At 34.4% G+C, this 22,407-nt stretch overlaps 1 protein-coding gene across 3 annotated transcripts in view; it reads right to left on the bottom strand.

Moving 5' to 3' along the window:
• Positions 1-22,407, bottom strand: part of LOC150102462 (GRIP and coiled-coil domain-containing protein 1-like) — a 156,025-nt gene that overhangs the window by 37,201 nt on the left and 96,417 nt on the right. For all 3 annotated transcript variants that reach the window (XM_090398972.1, XM_090398971.1, XM_090398973.1), the window contains 2 exons: positions 20,360-20,548; positions 1,821-2,012 (listed from right to left, as the gene is read on the bottom strand). In XM_090398972.1, the coding sequence (XP_090255098.1) occupies positions 1,821-2,012; positions 20,360-20,548 (381 nt within the window). The remainder of the gene's footprint in view (positions 1-1,820; positions 2,013-20,359; positions 20,549-22,407) is intronic.

Raw genomic sequence — 22,407 nt, forward strand, 5'->3', positions numbered from 1 at the left:
ATAAATTCCATTTCCTCCCCTCTTTTGTGACTATTCCTCCTTACAAATTATGTCTCTGTAGTTGAAGTCTTTCATAACAGTCATTCACCCTGCACTTATTGTGTTAATTGCCAATGTATGAAATTCACATTCTCACTTGCACTCCACAGTCCCAACTATATATTTTACCCTGTTGGCCTCTGTCTCATATCTGATAGCTTTAAATGCACTGTTCTCTGTATTTTCTTCCTGCTAAGTGCCTTTTTTTTTTTTTTTTTTTGCTTCAGTTCTTCTATTATTAACATCCTCCTCCCTACACACACAACCACCTGTTTCCACTGAAAATACTAAACCCATCCATTGCATTCTATCCTTATATCATCCTCTACCAACCAAGTCTTATATCTACAACTTGTGAGTTACCCTTATTCCAAATGCTTCCTACATAAAGGGGATGGGGATGTTACATAAACTGCAACATCCTCTTCAGCCTACAATGTTAAATTCTGGAGCTACATCATTTGATCATTCTTCCACACACTCTCTCTCATCTTCAGATGAGATACACTTACTTGCATCTTTCCTAAAAATTAGTTTCTCCACGAACTCTCACTATGCACTACTTTCTCAAGGCACCTAACTCAAATCCATTCAAATGTAAACCATCAGCAGGATATATATTATTATTATCAGCACACCTCCGTGGAGTCCAAAGATTTATAATGGGAGTTTCCAGTGTTGCACACAGAGATCATCATACCAAGCCTTAAATATATTCAGTCTCCAATCCAAAAAATCTACTCATACCTTCTCATGCCTTCCTTACAGAGCTTCCAGAGATGGTCTCTTGTTCTCCCCTGCTTTTCTCCATTCCATGAAAAACCTCATCCACATTGATCTGGTAATAATCCCTTACCAGTTTATATGACTCAATCATATCCCCCCCCCCCAATATGTGGCTGATATGCAGTACATTTAGAATGATTTGAATAGGCTGGAATTGTGGGTATGTGAAAATGACTATCAGTTCAATGTTAGTGAATGTAAAGTCATGCACTTTGGTGTGATGAGATGTCTAATGTCATATTATATTGGTGGGATTATGTAAGAAGAAACTGGTCTGGTTAAGAATTTGGAGTTTTTGTATATAGGCAGTTGAAGGTATGACAGCTGGTGTAGGTAATGTGTAGCTTCCCCTCAATGAGTTCCTGACTCTCTTATTATAAACATAATAATAATAAAAATAATAATACAATTTGTCTCATCTCTCCTTTTGTATTAGGCTCAACACCCAGCCACAGACAAGTAACTTGGCTTTTTTAATTCTGCTTACTGCATGTGATATATGGTGTTTAATCCTTTCTGTTATCTGCTCTATCTATAAATTGCGTTTGTTCTTTAAGCTGGGGGGAGGGGGGGAATGAAAAGTTCTGATAAACACCGAGAACAAAAATGATATTAAAGCAACTGATATAACCACAAGAAAGAACGCATCTTAAAACTATGTATGTAGAATAATGAATATGAATATGTAGATTAATGTATAATCTACACTCTACTTTTCAGCACACTCTTGTACCCTACAGCCTACTGTGGGTATGGGTGTGTGTGTGGGTGGGGGGGGGGGGGGGGAGTGTATGTGTGTGTGTGGGGGGGGCACATGAGAACATGTATGCATGCTTCCTTGCTTGTTTGTTTAGCAGGACTAAGCCATTTTTTCAAGAAAAATAAATGAGCCATCCTCCCACCCCAATGTGATACAACATAAGCATGAATCCAAGTTATGAATTCAATTTTTTATACTACTACTACTAATAATAATATATAACTGAGACACACACCTTCAGTTTGTGAATTGCCACCTGATCTTGTTGGCGTAATCGGTCATAATTTCCAATCATTTCTGAAAGTTCAGAAAGTCGAGATTCTAAGTTTGCAATTCTTTCCTCGCTTATAGCAGATGATGATTTTAGTTTCTCTTCAGCTTCATTTGCTCTCTGATGTTCTTGTTCGACAGCTATACGATGATGAGCCTAATTATTAAAATAAGTTTATTGTTTTTCAGCATTCTTTTATAATATTCTTTCACTGAATATCATTGAATTTCTGAGCAAATATATCATTAGTACAATAATTAATTACAAAATCGACACAGCAAAAATACAGTAATAAAACATCTTAAAAAAGTTTATTATCCAATATTAGAATATAATATTGGATAATAAACTTAGAGTATAAGTTATATTCTGATATAGATTATAAGTATAATCTGATACATTTTATATCCAAACTTAGAGTATAAGTTTGGATATAACCTATATCAGATTTAGAAAAGGCATTATAATGTAAAATGAAACAAGCTGTTTCAAATAATGAAGGAAATTGGAACAAAGTGGAGAGATAAAAGATTAATTAATAAAATGTATTCAAGCCAAAAAAAAAAAAAGATACAAATACAGGAAAAAGAAGCAACTGCAGAAATAAAGAAAGATGTAAGACAAGGTTGTGCATTATCACTCTTATTTCTCAATCTGTATATAGAGAATGCAATGAAATTAATAAAAGAAGGAATGCACAGGGTAACTGTAGGTGGAGTCTAGATACATATGATACACTTTGCTGATGATATAACTGTATTAGCTGAGAATCAACAGCTAATAGAGCTGTTGATTCTATAGATCTGCCTATTACAGGATATCTAAAGGATCTCTTTTTATATATTAAGAACATCGAATACCTGGTCTCCATGATAACAGACACTCATCTTGAAAAAAACTGAAATCATGGCAAGTTCTGATGTCATGTCTCTTTTTATAAATGTCCTCAAAGAAGAAGAAGCACAGTAATCCCTCAATTATCCAACCAGAGCAGGAGAGCAATTTGCTAGTTGAATAACTGAAGGTACAACTACATGGTGCTATTCTAGAAGTTGGTTGACACACTAACTCATTCAAAGGTCAGTTAATTGAAGGTTCAATTTTTTGAAGGTTGATTATTTGAGAGATCACCAGAATAATTAATAATGCTATTAGAAGACAAGCTGTTGAGAAAAGTCATGGCACTGTTAATGCATTGCACCAATTTGGGTTATTTCATGAATAAGCCATATGTACAAAAAAAAGGCAAGTACTGTAGACAAGGGAACCCTCTGTCTACAGTACTTGCCTATATCTATATGGAAACATTCAAAGAAAATGCCACAAGCTCTCACTCCTTTATTATTATTATCCAAGCATCTCCATGGAGTCAACAGACTCATTGCAGAAGACCCACACTAACCATTATTCACACAGTACCTATCACACCTCTTCTTAAATTCACTGGGACACTCATAACTACCTCTGCTAATCTATTCCATAACAGTCATTGCACATTATGATCTGTTGTGGTGTTCATACCTCATATAGTCACTGCATATTTGCATCGTTTAATAATCTGGTTTTTCTAAAGAAAAGTTTTTTCTTCCCCTAAAGTCCCTTGATGTCTACAGGTGCATATTTATTTTCTGCTTGTGCCCAAGAAGAGGCCTTTATTTGAGAATGAAATATTGGTAGTAATTAAATTCAGTTTAATTATTATTATTGATATCTTTTTCTTTCCATCATGCCACTTCTGTTTATGAGGAGTACATTATCTTACTACTAATAAGGAAACATGCTGAGACTCAAATCCACATTAAAAGGATGTAATATTTGAACTGCTTTTAAACCAAGTTCTTTCCAATAACAATTTAAATCCATTAGTTGAGGAGTGTTTCCTCCATCCATGTAATTTTTTGGAGAATCACAGATGCATATATGTGTATGCAATGTATATCTGGTATTTGTTATCAGCTATACAATAGGCATAAATCAACAATTTTGTTGGTTTGGGCGTAAACCAACAAAACAATAGAGAGAATAGAGAAAAATACAGAGCACTAAAAAATAAAGTTGATAACCTATGCACAAAAGGCAAAGAAAAATGGTTAGGAGAAAAAGCTAAGAAATGCCAAGTAGCATACCAACAAAACAACCTAAAAGTCTTCCATGACACTATAAAAGAAATTACAAAGGAATTCTCAGCAAAAACATTAACAATGATAAACAACAAGATGACTGAAACTGGGAATATTGAAGATATAAGAAATATCTGGTCAAACCATTTTAAGGCTATCTTCACCAAGGAAACAAAACTACAATGCCAATAATAGAAGAAAATAATCATAACCAAAAATTTTACAAGAAGAAGTTAGATATGCAATAAAACAGATGAAAAACAATAAAGCACTAGGCATTGATACTATCCCTACTGAACTGTGGTCATATTGAGGCAGCACATCAATAGAATGTTCAACAACCCTATTCAATAAAATACTACAAACAGGAGAGATCATCCCAATATACAAGAAAGGAAACAAAAGAGACTGCAGAAATTACAGACCAATCGATTTACTCTCCCACACCTATAAACTATTCATAAGAATTATACAAAATAGATTAAAAAACACCTATGAAGAACTGACAGGCATAGAACAAGCTGGTTTCTGAGGAAACTATTCAACAATAGACCAGATTTTCACACTGCACCAACTAGCAGTGTGAAAATCTGTAGTTGGGAAGACCATAAAGAACTATATTGTTCTTTTGTGGACTTTAAACAAGCTTTCGATAGCATCAACAGAGAAATCCTTCTTAAAGTTCTACTAGAAAAGCAATAGACAAATATATAATACAGTTTCTAATAAAATATTACTCTAAGACAAATACAATAATTTAAAAGGACACACTCACAACAAAACCCATAGAGATCCAAAAAGGTGTAATGCAAGGATGCCCATTATCTCCATGCCTATGCAACATATATCTAGACGAAGTTGTAAAAAAGGCAATAGACAATGAGCCTGGAATCAATGTCAATGGATTAAACATAAATAATATCAAATATGCAGATGAGCTCATCCTTATTGCAAGAACCCCCAAAGGTTGATAAACAAGCTAAACAAAACCTGTAAAACATATGACATGACAATAAATATACAAAAAACAAGTGATGAAAATAGGGAGGAACAGAACTACCATCTCAGCCACCCTAAATGGAGAACAAATAGAACAAATAGAACAAGTAGATAATTTCATATATCTTGGATCAAAACTAAACAGAAACAATAGATGAACTCAAAACAATCAAACACAGAATAGTGATAGGATGAACCACATTGGGAAAATTACAGAAAATCTGGAAAACAAACAAGATATCTAAGCAAGCCAAAATCAAATTATATTAATCAATAATTATACCAACAGTTATTTATGGAGCAGAAGCATGGACAGTTAAGAAAAGAGAGGAGAAAAAACTGCTGGCATTTGAAATGAAATGCATAAGAAAAATAAATAGAACAAGTTGGATAGAAAAGAAAACAAACAGCACAATCAGACAAGATTATTGTATAAAAAGACAATAATAGAAAAAATTAGAAAACAACAACTGAGATGGTTTGGCCACACTGTACGCATGGATGCAGACAGACTTCCTAACATCCTAATCAATACTTTTCCAACTGAAAAAAAGAAGACCCGGAAGACCAAGAATTACCTGGCTGAAATTAATAAAGAACATCTCGGGATGCAGAACATATAAGTAACTTTTTCGAACAGCAAGGAATAGAGAAGACTGGAAGATCCTGCTCAAGAGATGACTCAACCCGTCTTAGACGGAAGAGAAGAAGAAGAATACAATGGGCCAAGAATAAGGTATACCTTTTCTACACGTGTATGACCATGTTAATAAACTTGAATAAACAACAGTAACACATTTCTGTTATTTAATTAATTTTTTTTATCCTTTAGAGCCTGATCTTCTCTATTGACAGCTCAGATACCCTCTGTCCATAAAGAAAGCAAACTTTTCGAAAATAGAAGAAACTAGGGGAGCCACCTGTTGTATCTTTTTGTTGTTAAAAGCGACACCCTTCATTAGTGTTGTGTCAACTGTTTATGACATTTGTTTCATTAGAAGCCGAGTTGTAGTGTCAAGAGTGACAGTGTATTTTGACGAACAGTCGGAAAATGAGTTTCAAACAGAGAGCTGCGATTGACTTTTGAATTAACCTTGGTAAACATTTTACTGAAATGCATCACATGCTTCAAAAAGCATACAGTGATGAATGCTTATCCCATACTCAAGTTTACAAGCGGTTTAAGTGATTGCAAAGTGGTCGTGAGATGCTTGAGGATGAAGAAAAGAAACATGGAGCACAACAAGAGACTCTCAGGATAACTCAGCTTGCAATAGAACGTAGGATTTGTAAAATCAGCAAAATATAACATGTTAGAAATACAGAACTAAGAGAGAGAGAGATCAGGTGTAAAAGATGTGGTAAATGCAGTATATGAAAACAAGATGAGATGGGCAGGCCACATTTCAAGACTAAAGGATAACAGATGGACATACAGAATACTTAACTGGCAACTGAGAATAGAGAGAAACCAGGAAGACCGCCTACAAGATGGGAAGACCCATTAGTGAAATCTATGGGCATAACATGGAAAAGAGAGGCTCAAGATCGAGATCATTGCAGCATTTTTGTGACCTGCACGCATGGAGAAATCCAGAATGAAACATAACAGTACACAACACAACACAGACAATCTATTTTTGTTTTAAAAAAATAATTGTACTTGTGATATAATTTCTTCAACAAAATAAACTGATAATTAAAAACACAAAAATTAAAATTGCCACAATCTAATTAAATACTGCAGCACATCTATATATATATATATATTCTTTGAACACCTTTACCCCTTAAGTAGATTTGTAATTGTAATATAGTACTGTCCTAAACTTAGTTTGACAGCTCCCAACACGAATTAGCTTAGTGTAATTAAATGCATGAAAATTTTACATAATGCAGTATTCTTTTTAATACTATTATTTTTCAAAAAAAATATCTTTCAAAGATAAGTCAGACTGGATCATGTGACTGAGTGCATTGTGAAAAGTGAATCAGGCTCCACATTGAGTGCTGCCTACTTTCTTGTTTTCATGAATTTTATTATTTGTCTTCCTTGTTAAATTATTGTTCATGGATAATTTATATAAATTCATCCTTCATTATGAACAATAAACAAAAGAGAAAACAAACTGAGTTGTGATGAGATGTATAAGACATCTCATCACAAAAAAGTACATGTAATGAGAATTAAAGAATGTATTAATTTTTGTCAACATAACATTCCCCCTGCCCTTTTTTTTTAACATCACCTACACTGCTTGGAAAGAAGTCAATGGACACCACAGTGTAAGAAACAAATAGTCATAGTGCCCACCTTAATAAGATGTAGGATCTTCTTTCACTGCGATGACTGCAGCAATCCTATAGGGCAGTGTTTCTCAACCTGTGGTCCGCAGGTAGACTTTAATTAATTAAATAAATATATATTCTTTAATTATCCAAACAAATTAAAATTGAATAAGTAAGGAAAAATTATTGAAATCAAATGGAGACTTAAAAAAAAACAACAAATAGCATCAGAATGTTCAAAGGCGGAAGCAATAAAACTATATTGTTGTTCACTCTACCCTTCTTTTATTACTTGTCATTCTGGCACTATAATAATTTGCAGCGGCAGAATGACGAATAATAAGAGGGGAGAAGTGAACAACAATATAATTTTATTGCTTCTGCCTTCCCTTGCTGTTTTGTCAGATTTAAAATGAACATGTGCTATCCACATTTCAACCAATTGCTTGTTGTTTATTGATTTTTATTACTGAAGGTTTTCCTCCTTCAACTAAGGCTCAGTATACCTTCAGAAGTGCTGAACGATACTTGGACAAAGTGTGTCGTGGGGTTAACCCCAGTATTAATATATTTTTTGGAAATGTTTTTAATAATGGAAAAGTGGCTTAGAACTAGGACTTTGAAAAGAAGAGCAAATGAAACAGGTGATGCCAACCCTAATTGTGATACATGTGTTGTAACGACGAGTAAATCTAATACTATTAAAGTAGAAGAAACAAGCAGTTTAAAGAAAAAATACAGTAGACTATTTAGGAATTCAGTAGACATTAGGAAATATAACAGTTCATATTTGGAATTCAGGGGTTTACTTGGTGTGAAAATGCAAGTGAACAGAAACCTCAATGTGTTTTGTGTTATGAAGTGTTGTTGAACGAGTGCATGAAACCTGTGAAACTCCGACATTTAGAAACTAAACATTGTGATGTAAAAAATAAGCAAATTGAAAGAAAAAAAAAGCCAATTTCAGCGACGCTTAGCAACATTAAATCATGGGAAAGATGTAGTTTTGGCCATGGGTTATTTGATTAATAGCAAGGCACTGGAAGCCTCTATCTCATAAGTGTGCACATAACGAAAACAGGGAAACCTCATTCTATCGAAAAAAATGTATTACTTCCAGCTATAAAAGATGTGGTAAAAATTATGTTTGGCAACAAGTTACTAAAAGATGTTGATTTGTCTCCTCTTTCAATTCCATTGGTCGCAAAAATGAATGATATGGCAGGTGATGTAAAGTCTCAGTTAATCGAAAGAGTTAAGAAGATCCCTTATTATGCATTACAGATAGACGAGACTACTGATGTCAGAGATGATGTGCAGTTAATATGCTATGTAAGATATGCACATGATAACAACATTCATAACGATATTCTGTTTTGTAGAACTTTGTCATCCCAAACAAGTGAAGAAGAAATATTTCACATTCAATAATTACATACCGTATATTATTATGTATAATGTGAAAAATTTAGGTAAAAAATACTACTTAAAATTAGGGGTTCGCATTATATGCAGATCGTAAAAAATATAGCATCTTATTAGACTTGCACACACAATATATACTACCTAATGCCTATGCAACCAAATTTACTTGACCCACTCAACATTCGGTGACCGAGCGCGCATCATATCTGCGCATAAAGCCAGTAACGTAAGTAGTGCTAATGATAGAGCACAGTGAGATAGATAGAGCACAGTTAGGTATATCGGTTTAACCACAGTTGATTTTAAATATTATTCGTTAAACAAACCTAGCCTGAAAATGAGCCAACAGAAACGTAAACGTTCATCTTTTGAAGCAGGATTTAAATTGGGTGTCGTGCAGTTTGCAGAAGAACATAATAACAGTGTTGCTATGAGAGAATTTGGTGTAGCAGAGAGTAATATTAGACTTTGGCTTAAGCAAAAAGACAGTCTTGAAAAAATCCCCAAAACGAAACGTGCCTGTCGTGGAGATGTAGCATCCTTTCCAGAACTCAAAGAAGAGCTAAATGAATGGATTTTGATGGCTTAGTCAAAATCCATTCATTCAAAATCCATCCATTCATAACAAGATGGCATTATACTAACAAGAAATGCAATTCGTTTTTGAGCTCTAACTCAAGAATGGTAAATTCAAGGACATACTAGGTATTTCATCTTTTCTTGCTTCACCTGGGTGGTGCAACAGACTTATGAAATGAAGCATTAACATTACGACACCGAACAAAAATTGCACAGAAGTTACCAAAGCAGCTTGAAGAAAAAGTGCAGTCCTTCCATAAATTTATCATAAAATTATGGAAGTGTCACAGATATGAACTTTCCCAAATTGGCAATATGGATGAGAATGCTCATGTACTTTGATATGCCTGGGAATCGAACAGTAAACTCAGTTGATGAAAAGGGTGCCTTCAAAAAAACAAAGGGACGTGAAAAAATGCATTTTACCGTTGTTCTAGCATGCATGGCAGACGGAACCAAATTAAAGCTGACAGTGATATTTAAAAGGAAAAAAATTCTGAAGCATATGAAATTTCCACCAGGTGTAATTGTTCACGCCAATCAGAAAGATTGGATGGATGAAGAAGGTGTACAATTGTGGCTGGATCAAGTATGGAACATACGTTCAGGTAGCTTGTTACGTCAACAAAGCATGCTAGTCTGGGATATGTTCCGGGTGCATTTAACGGAGGCAAGCAAAGAGAACGCACATGAGCTACGTACAGACCTAGCAGTCACACCAGGTGGTCTAATTTCCGTTTTGCAGCCGCTTGATGTCAGCTTGAATAAGCCATTTAAAGATCACTTATGTGAAAAATGGAGAGAATGGATGTCATCTGGTTTGGTGAAGATGACAAAGTGTGGGAATTTTCAGAAGCCTGAGATCACCCTAGTCTCCAGGTGGGTTAAAGAAGCATGGGATTCGATACCATCTGAAATGATTCAATGCTCATTTCTTAAATGTGGAATAAGTAATTCAATGGATGGATCTGAAGATCACATCATATACGAAAGCGAGGATGATGCACAACAAAATGGAGAGCATGAAGACGATGACGACAACTGCTACACTGATGATACAATCCCTACAGATGAATTTATAAATGAAATGTTTGATGACTCAAAAGATGAAGAAGAATTTAAAGGATTTTGACATTTTGTTTTAAAATAAATGTTTCTTTTGTTAATTCGTATTGTATTATTTATAATGTTATGGAACAAGATTAACAGATCGCATTATACGTGGACATGGCATTTTAGGGCTAGTTTTCAAACAAAATTTCTAGTTTGCATTATATATGGATCACATTATACGTGATAATATACTGTTATACAGAAAGGGATCCAGTGGGAAAAATGCATGGACTTCTGTTCAGATGGAGCTCATGCCCTTACAAGCAGGCATAGTTGGGGGTTGTTTCTATGGTCAAGGAAGTGGCTCTGGATATGAATCGGGTATATATACTGTTTCATACACATGGAAAGGTTGGCCTCCAAAGGAATGCCACCAGAAAATTTAAAACTGTGATATACAATGCTGTAAAGCTAGTTAATTTCATTAAGACTCGACCACTAAATAACAGGTTATTTTCAGTATTCTGCAATGAAATGGATAGTGAATATATATACAACTTTTGCTTCATTCTGTAATTCACTGAATTTCCAGGGGAAAAGTACTAACAAGCTTATTTGAATTAAGGCATGAAGTTTTATTGTTTGTAAATGAATGTAATTCTAATTTTGCATCACTTCTTGTTGAAGAAGCATGGCTATCAACACTATCCTATCTTTCAGATACTTTTTTCGAAAATTAAATGAACTAAATCTCTCCCTTCAGGGAAATTCTTTAACTGTTCTTGATGCCTATGACAAAATAAAGGCATTTGAGAAAAACAAAACAAAACTGGTGTTGTGTATTAGTTATGTAAAAGACAGATAATTTGCACCTTTTCCAACATTGGAATCCTTTTTAGTGGAAAATCATTTTTTTGTTGATTCTGAGTTTCTGGAAAGGGTATGTGACCACCTCAAAACTATGAAACAGAATTTGGAAACATATTTTCTGAATAACTTTTATAAGAAATTTCTTAATGACTGTGGACAGATGAATGGGGATGCCAGCGGGACAGCGCAGATATTCCCATTCATTTGCCCACAGCAAATCGGAAACTGATACCTTTATTTGTTTAATAAAAATTAAAACTTTGTTCAGTGATAATACACTTTTAATCATCTACTTCCAACTTAATTATGTTTCCATATGTATTTGTAAATGTTTATTATATTATTCGTGACACCTCCAAGGAGTCCGAAGACTCATCGCAGGAGGACACCTACTGAACAACTCTCCGTCTCCACAACTACACAGAACCTCTACTACCAATCACCGACATCAATGCCATCTACTGCCCACAACCACTACCACCACAGCTAGTATTTTTTTGTCTGAAAATTGAGTGTGTTCTGAAGGGCAGATTTCTCTGTAAGTGGGATGAAAAACCCGAGTTTCTGGGAGGGAAAAACCCTGCTACTTCTGTATGAGATCGTCTAACTCACCTTCGATTGAAAAAGTCCATATAAAGATTCCTCCCATCATGACGAGAATCGAATTTAGTTCTTTTTTAATCGAAGGGCGCAACGTACCGTCGTTCTTCCAATTGCGCTATGGAGGCGCTTATTTTACATATTTTACAATATGTAAAATATTGTATATGTATATGTAAATGTAATATGTAAATGTTGTATGTAAATATGTAAATGTAATATGTTTATGTTGTAAATATATATGTAAATGTTGGTAATCCCCATATATATTTAAAAAAAATTATATAACTTAGCAGTCTGTAGAATTGTTTTAGGCATTTTACTGGTCCTTAGGCTTAGAAGGTTCAGAAACGCTGCTATAGCATACTTTCCACAAGCATACAATAGTGATCAATGGAATTTTGGACCATTTTTCCTTAGGCATGTAATGAGATCCTGGACTGTTGTGGGATGGACATCCCTTGACCTCACCTAATGATCCAGTTCATCCCACAGATGTTCAATAGGATTGAGATCAGGGCTCTGTGGAAGCCAGTCAAGTGTGATGATGTTCATGTCCACAAACCACGCAGTTGCATTGTCTTGTTAAAAGAGATAATGGTCAGTTCCAAAGAAATGTCACAAAGTAGGATGCACTGAATTGCCCAGAATGTTCAGATACATCTTGGAGTTCAATATTCATTGCACCACAGAGGTTCAAAGCCAAACCAGGAAAAACATGACCATACCATATACTGCACCTCTGAATTCATACATATTTGGTTATTCACGCTGATAAGAGACGTTCGCCAGGAATTTGCCACACCCACACCCATCCATCTGCTCAGTAGAGGGTGTAGCGTGATTCATAGCACAGCTTTCCACTGTACACACTCTTTCCACCACTGAAGATAATGCTGCATGTTTGCTCGGGTAATGTGGGGGGCTTGCATATTGTGGTCCTACCGCTGAAATCCATATTAAGAGCCTTGTTCTGAATGTTTTTGTGCAGATTTGTGTTCCAGTCGATGCCTAGAACTCTACCCAGAAATCTGTCCATATGAGTTGTTTTTCGAAAAATAGAAAATTTGAGACAATTAGGCATTTTAGTAATCTTTATCAAAAAAAAAGGAGAGGACATCATTCACCTTAAGTTCCGACGTGAATTTGATTTTCGAAAAACAACTCATATGGACAGATACTTACATGCCTCCTCTCATCACTTCCCTCTGCAGAAACTCAGAATTATCACCACTCTGGCTCATCGGGCGAGATCTCTAATTTCAGAAGGCGAAGATCTTCAAATTGAACTTAGCCACCTCAAAAGTATTTTGAGGCATTTTTAACCATCTATACCCACATCTCCAACCTCAGCAAGAAGATAACTCGAACCCTATTGCACACATTCAATTAACGTACGTAAGTTCTCTATCGCTCAAATTGGTGAAAATTATGAAGAAATTTAATATTAGAATTTACTTCACTTCCCTACCAAAACTTCGTTCTTTTCTGAGTCAACCCAAGTCAAAAATCACCAACTTCAGTTTCCAGGAGTATATAAAATCATCTATAGTTGCAGGAAGCCATATTATGGGCAAACCAATAAGTCTATCTCACTACAACTCGAAGAGCATCAATGTGATATCTCTTACAACAGAACCCATGCAAGCGCCCTCTCCAGTCATGTCCTTTTCTCTGCCAACTCTAATTTAGAAGAGCATCAACACCAGATAGACTGGAATCTTACTACAAATATCCATAAATGCCCTGATGAACTAGAAAGACGCATCTTAGAATCAAAAGAAATAATTCTGGACCACTCACACATGAACAGTAATTTAAGTTATGGCTTACCTGATTCACACAGCACAGTAATTCGGTTTTGGCATTCTCGAGATAGTTCCCACTCACTAACGCCTCACTCTAGACCTGCACGCGTATGCCAGTTGACTGTTGCTGTTCCTAACTTGTTTATATGAGAAGTTCATTTTTTATCTTGCTAGGTTTCCAGTTTTTTGTGATAGTATGTAAACCTGAACAAGTCGGCATTCCGACAAAACTAGTTGTGCTCTAATTAAAGTTTTTGTCTTATCTCGGTGGCTCTAGTCAGTAAAATTCTAATATAAATATAAATATATATATGTAGCCTATATTATAATTATTATGCAGGCTCCTCCAGGGAGAGAGGGGTCTTTTCCAAGTCACATACTAACTAGATACCTCTCATATTTTTTATTTGAAAACATTCGCCAAAGATACATTCATCACATTCATAAGTAGCTTATTCTATACCAGGGATGGCCAAGTATGCATCCTTTTGGAGCCAAAATAATTCCGGTAAGACTTAGAAGGGCTGCAACCTTTGAGATGGTAAGAGAGTAAGTGAGTGTGTGCATGGTGAGGTTGTAACGAACTTGTAAGAAATTGCTTTGACTAATTACACACCTAATTTTAAGGAGATTACTAAGAAAATAGATACAAGGAAAGTCACTACTAGTAAATAAGTAATAAAATTATTGTATTTTGACTTTAAAATTATTCTAATTGTTCAAAGTAAACTTCATTTAATGTGTTTCGAATTAAACGTTTTTATTGCAGTAATTTTTATTAACCCTGTTTTTCTTTCTCTTTTCTCTCTTTTATTTTTTTTGTTCCTCTTTTTGTTGTCTCTTCTTCTCTTTTTTTTTTTTTTTTTTTTTTTCTGGTAGATCGCGAAGAGCCACGTGATGCATGGACATAAGCTGCATGTAGCTCACAAGCCACGTTGTGGCCACCCCAGTTCTATATATTCAGCAAATTCCATCTATCTCATATGCTTGGTAACCACACTCTTACTTTGCTTACAGTGACAATCCCAAGTTCTCTCTCATTTGTGTCAATACTTAAAATACCTTACCAACTTGTATGTTTCTATCATCTACTCTGCTCTGTATATTATTTAAACTTTGAAAACCACATTCCTTCAACCTGTCCTCATGTGTGCAATTCCATAGGCTAGATATCATCTTGGTTACCTGACTGTTGACCTGGGATGGCCCAATCTGTCAACCACAGTTTATGTTAGTGGATCTTTTCTTTTTTCTCACTATTTATTTACTCACTATAGCAATATGGTCCCAAATTTTAACTTCTGTCTACTACCAGTCCACAATGATTCTATTATCAGATAAGCCCTTATAACTCCTTAAATTTGCTATCCATACCAAAGCCAATATCATTAATATACAAATTAAACAACCATGATCCAAGTACAGAACCCTGTGGTACACTACTAGTTACCCTGCTGCCTCAGACTCATCACCAAAATACATTACTCTCTGATATCTGACAGTAATAGAAATAGTTGGGTATAGCATTTTTAGTGAAGAGTTTGAATAGCAATGGCACTAATGGTTTTGAGAGCATATAGTATGAGGTGGAGGTGGACAAGGACAAGAGAGGATATTTAGTGGGATGTTGCTATAAGCAAGAGAGCACAGAGAGTGAAGAACAGATGATGTTTAGGCAGTTGAGCTTGGTGAGTGCAAAAAGAATTATTGTTATGAAAGATTTTAACTACAGCAGTATAAACTGGAAAGAGGAAACTGCATGTAGTAGTAAGGGAATAGAATTTCTGGAATTCTTGAGGGACAAATGTCTTAGGCAATATGTAGTAGAAGGAACACAAGGTTCAAGAGTTTTAGATTTGGTCATAGCATCGGATCTTCTGATGCTATGACCAGATTATAACTGATGGCATCTCTACTCCTAGTCGGAGAGAGTGACCATGTGGTTTTGACTTGGAAGATGAATAGACATGCAGTGGTATCAAATGAAAAGGAATGTATGTGGAATTGAATTATAAAGCAGGTGATAATAATGCTATTAGAAATCAGCATGAGGAAGTTCCATGGATGGAGGAATTGGAAGGGTGAGATATCGTTAGTGCTTGGGAACTGATGAAGGAATATTTATGAGCAGCAATGGCAAGTTGTATACCACAAGTGAAGAAGAGAACACAATTTGGCATAAAGTAGATGACAAACAATATCAAATGGGAACTGCAGGTGAAAAAGAGGTTATGGAAAAGATATAAGGAGAGAAGTGGACAGCAGATGCATGAAGAATATGACTCAGGCCAGGAGAGTGACTAGTACGGTAAGGAAGGCAAACCTGGAACATGAGAAGAGATTGGCCTTGAGATCCAAAGAAAATTCTAAGGAATTCTTTCATTATGTGGCCAGTAGAAGGAGGAATGATTGTGGAAGAATGACTGGATAAAAATGAGAGTAGAGTGATTGATGCAAAGGACATAGTGAAGTTGTATAGTGAACACTTTATTGGAGTATTTCATCTTAGAGTAGGTTCCAATACTAGAGGGATGGGGCAAGTTCGAGGTTTAGAGGCACAAGAAGAGAGTGTGTTTCAAATACTGAGTACTCTGGATGTCAATAAGGCAATGGGACTGGATGGGATCTCAACATGAGTTTTGAGAGAATGTGCTAAAGAACTGACAGCTTCATTGACCTGGCTTTGAATGAGAGTCTGGTCATGGGAAAGGTGCTCAAGGAGTGGACAGGGTAAGATAGTACCGTTGTGGTACTATCTTAAAGTCTTGAAGTTTGAGATACATTGATGGGAGATTGCATACTCTGTTGGAGGAACTGTACTGTAGGAAGTGGGGAAGGCAAGGGATCTAGGGATGATGATTGATAGAAACCTGAAATTCAGGGAATATTTGCAAAGGTGGTGAAGGTAACTCAGAGAATTGCTGCATTACTGAGAATGACACTGACCAGCAGGTATAAAAGAACTGTCATTCCATTGTATAAAGCCCTGATCGGATCAGACCACACTGGACTATTGCACTCAAATTTGGTCTCCAGGATTTGAAGGGCATAAATTAACCATGGAAAGAGTGCAGATGCAGATAACAAAGATCATTTCAGGATTGTACAATGTTAGTTATGAGGATATGCTGAGATAATGGAGTTTGGTAGATAGACAAAAGAGAGGTGATATGATTGAGACTTTTAAACTGTTGAGAGGTAGTTTACAAAGGTGACACTGGGGAGGTCTTACATTTGGTGGAACAAGAGGAAGGAGCAAGGACAAAGGATCATCCCTGGAAGTTGTGAAAGGAAGTTGTAAGCAAGAGAGTGAGGAGTGGTTTCTTTGCATGGAGGGTAGTTGAACTGTGGAATGCATGGCCTTATAGTGGTGAGAGCACAAATGGTCAATGGGTTCAAGGAGTGGTATGATAGACTTTGCATTTTCTAGGACGGGCCTCCCACAATGAGTCTTTGTGGGAAGATCATCATTATCATCATAAAAATAATATCTGTCATTCAGCCACCAATTCATGTCACCAATCTATTTTGCATACATTTTGCACTCAATTTAATGAACTTATGTTATTATGTTATAACATAATATAACAGGATTCCAGTGTGGAATCCTGTCAAATGCCTAGGCAAAATACAGAATGATCATGATATACCCAATTCCTTTATACAACTCTGCAGCCAATTTATTAAAAAAATGTGAGCAAATTGCTAAAGCAAGATCTATCTTTAACAAAGCTATGTAGGCATCTATGGAGAGTCAAAGTACTATGTACTTACTTGTGGATACATGTCCTAATTGGCCCTCCAATATATTGACCGATTCAAGATACTGATTGGTCTGATTAAGAATCTTAGTTATACTGAGAATGAAAGTGAAAAACCAAGCAAAGTAACATTCCTTCAGCACACATAGCAATATTGCATTTAATCTCACTACTGTGCTCAAATTGAAGTCTTACAATAGCTTTAATATCTTAACTCATTCTCTATCCTTTCACCTAGCTACCCTCCCTTGAGCATCCAGGGAGTACAAGGTCTGCCTGGAATATATACCTTATTAAAGTGATTTTAAGAACTCAGTAATGACTGTTGAAATAAGATGGATACAAAGTGCAGGTTATTAATCATTTAAATTATTGAGTGTGACAATCAAGGACAACAGCCAAGCAGATTAATCCACCAAGAAAAATTGTTCCTTATAAGTTCCAAAGGAATGATTCATTAAGTTATGGAAAACGGGTTTGTTTGATTTGATTACATAAGCTTAAATGTAGTATTTTAAAGACATTTACTAAATACAAGGATATTTATTTAATTGTAAATAAAGAAAAAGTACTGCAAAGAAGAGAGTATTCAGAAGAGCATTTACATTCTCAAGAATTCAAATTCAAAACTGCAACTAACTTTTTATCTTTTTTTTTTTTGTATGACTTTATGCTTTATGTGAATACGTGAGATATCTATGTCTCAGTTCTGTTATTATTTAGACAAACTGGTTAATGAAATAGAGCAGTTTTTATTTCCTATCTCTTTAATTACAATTTATTTTAGCACACACTTCTGGCAGAACTTGATCATGAGAAACAACTACATTCCATATCTAGTTGAAATTTATTGAACAATGTGGCCTAATCCTCCATTATTTTTGATCCAACACTGAAATTCTCAGGGAATTGAAGCAATGTAAAAAATGACTATATGCAGTTGAAATGAGCTGACAAATGTGATGTGTTGAAATATCTACAGAGGAGAGAACGCTTAGCCCCCTCCCGTCTTCATTTTGGTCTGATTGAGCTGGAATTCACAAATGATTACCATAAAATTGGTTTTACAAAAATTAAAGAAACTATCTTTAACTACATTTTCATCCCATAGAAGACATCCCAAAAATAAGACAACTCTTTTAATTAGTTTTTTTTTTCTGGCTTGATTGGTTGAGTGGATAACATCTCCACTTCCAAGTTGTAGATCTGAATCTCAATACAGCACAGATATCTCTCAATACAGTGATTTTCACTATCTGGTAAGCATAGACCAGCATAGACAACCATGAAATTTTTTTATTAAAATAATGCAAGTTACTCTTTAATATAAAAGGATTTTGGTATTGTGGCAATTAAAAAAAAGAAGAAAAGAATCAAGTAATCACTCTGATTACTTGAAGTCTGAAATAGCTTGAAAAAAGTACTACCATGTCTGTGGTTTCAAAAGCAAAGTTTCTGGATTACTGAATGCTTGGTCCATTAGTACTAAAGTGCAAAGGCTTGTAATCTTTTGTAGGTGTCAGTCCTATCAGTACTGCTAATTTTTCATTTACAGACATTTATTAGAACAGTTGTATTACTGTCAAACCTATCATTCAGCTCTGACAATTATTCAAGTGTAACATTTTTATATTAGTGCTTTTTGCTCTAATATAAAGATCCCACTTAACAAAAATGGTAAAGGTAAAATATAATTTGTTGGTTAATAATGAAAAAATCTAATGCTTGGACATGTCATGTACTTTTGACTTGCAATGTAGCAAGAGCAGTAAATTTTCATAGAGATATTAAATAATTAAAACAAATTTCCACAAAGGCATACAGAATGTTTTGTTTTAACTTCCTATGTTTGGAAAATGTCAACACTAGGAATACTATGTAATTACAGAAGCAATGTGAAAGCATATTCTTCTTTTATTAAAAATGAATCTTACTAATGTGCTACCACACAAAATATCCTCTTTCCAAATGGATCATACATCTCCACACAAGATTCATACTGAAGTGACAATAAATAAGAATGAACTGCACATGTTTCAATTCCCCTAACCTCATTTCCAGTGAGTTGTGAAGGATCTTAAGGTGAAGATTTCAGTCTATGAATTATTATTATTGTTAATAACATCAGGAAGTGCTTCTCTAAGAATGAAAAAGGATCCCTTATTATGCATAAAGAAAGTGACAGAATATTTTGAAAATAAAATAAGACAAAGCAGAAATAATCCCAGTGCCATTTTTTTTAATCATCATGTCAAAATCATATTGCATTTTGATATATAAATAACATCAATCCCCCTCCTCTCCTGAATTCCATCTTTCTTTATGCATTAGGCCCAATAGCTTGTTATGCAAAGCAACAGCTGTTGCTTGGCAATAGTAAGCCAGTGGATTTTTTATAAAATTAATTTTGATAATAAGCCTATGTCCATAACTTTCTGTCTTTATGCATGTGTTCTCCAGCTGAGTGTAATCTATATTTTGCAAAAGGAAACAACCCTACATTTGATAAAAGTTCCTAGGAAGGAAACCCTCTCATCAATTACAAGATACTAACTCACCTTCAGTTGAATAAGCATTTATAAATGTTCTATACACCCTCGAGAGGATATGAACCTATGACCATTGAAAGGAGATTATTAGTAGTGAGACTATCACAAAATAATTTTTGTGATTTGATACAGCACAAACATATTCCTACTCACTGATTACTAGAGCATTATGTGGGTCTAATAAATTTTCTTTATTAGACCAGCATAGACCACCATGAAATTTTTTTATTAAAATAATGCAAGTTATTCTTTAATATAAAAGGATTTTGGTATTGTGGCAATTAAAAAAAAAGAAAAGAGAGGTAATTCAGTTTTTTAGACAAATATACTTACAAAAATAAAAAATAATAATAAAAAAAAATGGTGAGGATAGTCTGCTAAAAGCAAAAGTTAAATATAAGGGAAGGGTTAATGCAGGATAAGATAAGTTAGAATTCATAAAATATATACCTTAATTTCAGCCATTTCTTGTTGTAGCTCTAACATAAAGGGAGATGGCTGGCATGCTTTGAGTTCTGAATCTTTTAACTTATCTTGAACTCTTTTTAATTCACAATTCAAACCTTGGATGTACTTTTCATATTCTTCTGTCTGTCTATCTGATTTTAATTTCTCAAGATGATCACTTGCTATTTCTAACTACATGGAAAATGATATGCTTTATTAAATAATGGAAGTTACTTTTAATACAAAATTCCAGATTAAAATCTGTATTTTTTTTAAAAAGCATATATAATTATAAGTCATTACACTACTTATATCTTGAAAAATAACACAAAATCAAAAGAAACAAGTTTATTAGATATTTATTTACCTTTTTTTAATTACAATAATAGTGCTATTTCCATAATTTAGAAGATTAATTATTTATTGTTATGAACGCAGTCAACATAAATACGAAACAGAACAATCTTATTCTTAGGACAGACAATTCATGTTAAAGTTTCTGGAATAAAAATGAGAATGTCATAAATAATTTACTAAATTATGTATTTCATTCCTGTTTCTATGTGGTTTTTATTCCAAAAACTTCAGAATGAATCACTACAACTATGGAAATCTGAATATGGAAACAGGACAGACAATGTTAGAAGGTGAAGTATTACCAAGAAATCACATTCTTGTGTATTCTTTTATCCAAGTATATGTAAACAAAGCTTGTACATGAAGTATTTTCACAACTAGGCTACTTGTATATAGAGATTAATGACCTCATATTAATTGACCTAGAATCCCATAATTCAAAGTAGCATCCTTTTGGATGTGTATAATGTTATACATTATGGGAAGGGCCATTACCCAGACCAGTTTCGACTTTTAGTGATGTACTGTTAAAATGCAGAGATACCTCTCCAAAAAATCTGAGTGATCTACAAGACCATTGTAAATCTCATCCTCAGTTTAGTAGTAATCCTCATGGATCACTACTAAACTCACCACTCCTGACCTGAATCATAGCAGGACAGGATACTCAGTGACAGGCAAAAACCCCCAACCACCAGGCAAAACCACTTTATTTCTCAAGAAACAAGCAAGCCCAAAGACAAAAAATTATTAAATGTCATCAACAGGAGCCAAATTCAGAAAAAATATCAAGAGGTTAAAGTAATGCAGAAGTCATATATTTAAATAATTATATAAAATACTCTGGATTAGGGACAGGTGTAGCAAGTTTTTTCATGTGATTATTCTTTTATTGCAAGTTTAATTTAACTGATAACCATTTAATTTAAGTGATAAGTTATTATCACTTAAATTATAAGTTATTAATCACTTAATTATAAGTTATTAAGAAATATACATAATTCTGATATATATCAGAATTATGTATATTAAATATGTAAATATTTAATATTTAATAAGATACTTCATGCATAAACTTTGTTATGTTTATGCGTGAAGTTTACACGACTAGGCTACTTGTATATAGAGGCTAATGACTTCACATTAATTGTCTTAGTATCCCATTATGCAAAGCATATATCTTTTCAAATGTGTATAATGCATAATGTATCTCACATTATGCATGTGAGTAATATATGACTTCTGCATTACTTTATACCAAGGTTAAACTTTCACTTTAACCTTGGTCTCTCTTCTGGATCTAGCTCACAATGATGAGAACAATTTTGACTTTTTAGTGATGTACTGTTAAAATGCTGGGATAGCTCTCCAAAAAATCTGAGTGACAAAACTGGTCTGAGTAGTGGCCCTTCCCATAATGTATAACATTATACATGTCCAAAATGATGTGTGCTTTGCACTATGGGATACTAAAGCAATTAATGTGAAGTCATTAGCTTCTATATACAAGTAGCCTAGTCATGAAGATACTTCACATGTAAACTTTGTTTGCATACACTTGAATAAAAGAATAAACAATAAAATTTCTTGGTAAGTTTAATTTAACTGATAACCAAGTGAAAAAATCTTCCTACAATGTTTGAAGTATTTTGAAGATAAATAACGTATAGCCTACATTTTTTCTTTATTGGAAT

This window comes from Typopeltis vanoorti, chromosome 10, assembly GCF_054136105.1.
Source record: "Typopeltis vanoorti isolate ZY-2024b chromosome 10, IOZ_Tvanoo_1.0, whole genome shotgun sequence".
Lineage (NCBI taxonomy): Eukaryota > Metazoa > Arthropoda > Arachnida > Uropygi > Thelyphonidae > Typopeltis > Typopeltis vanoorti.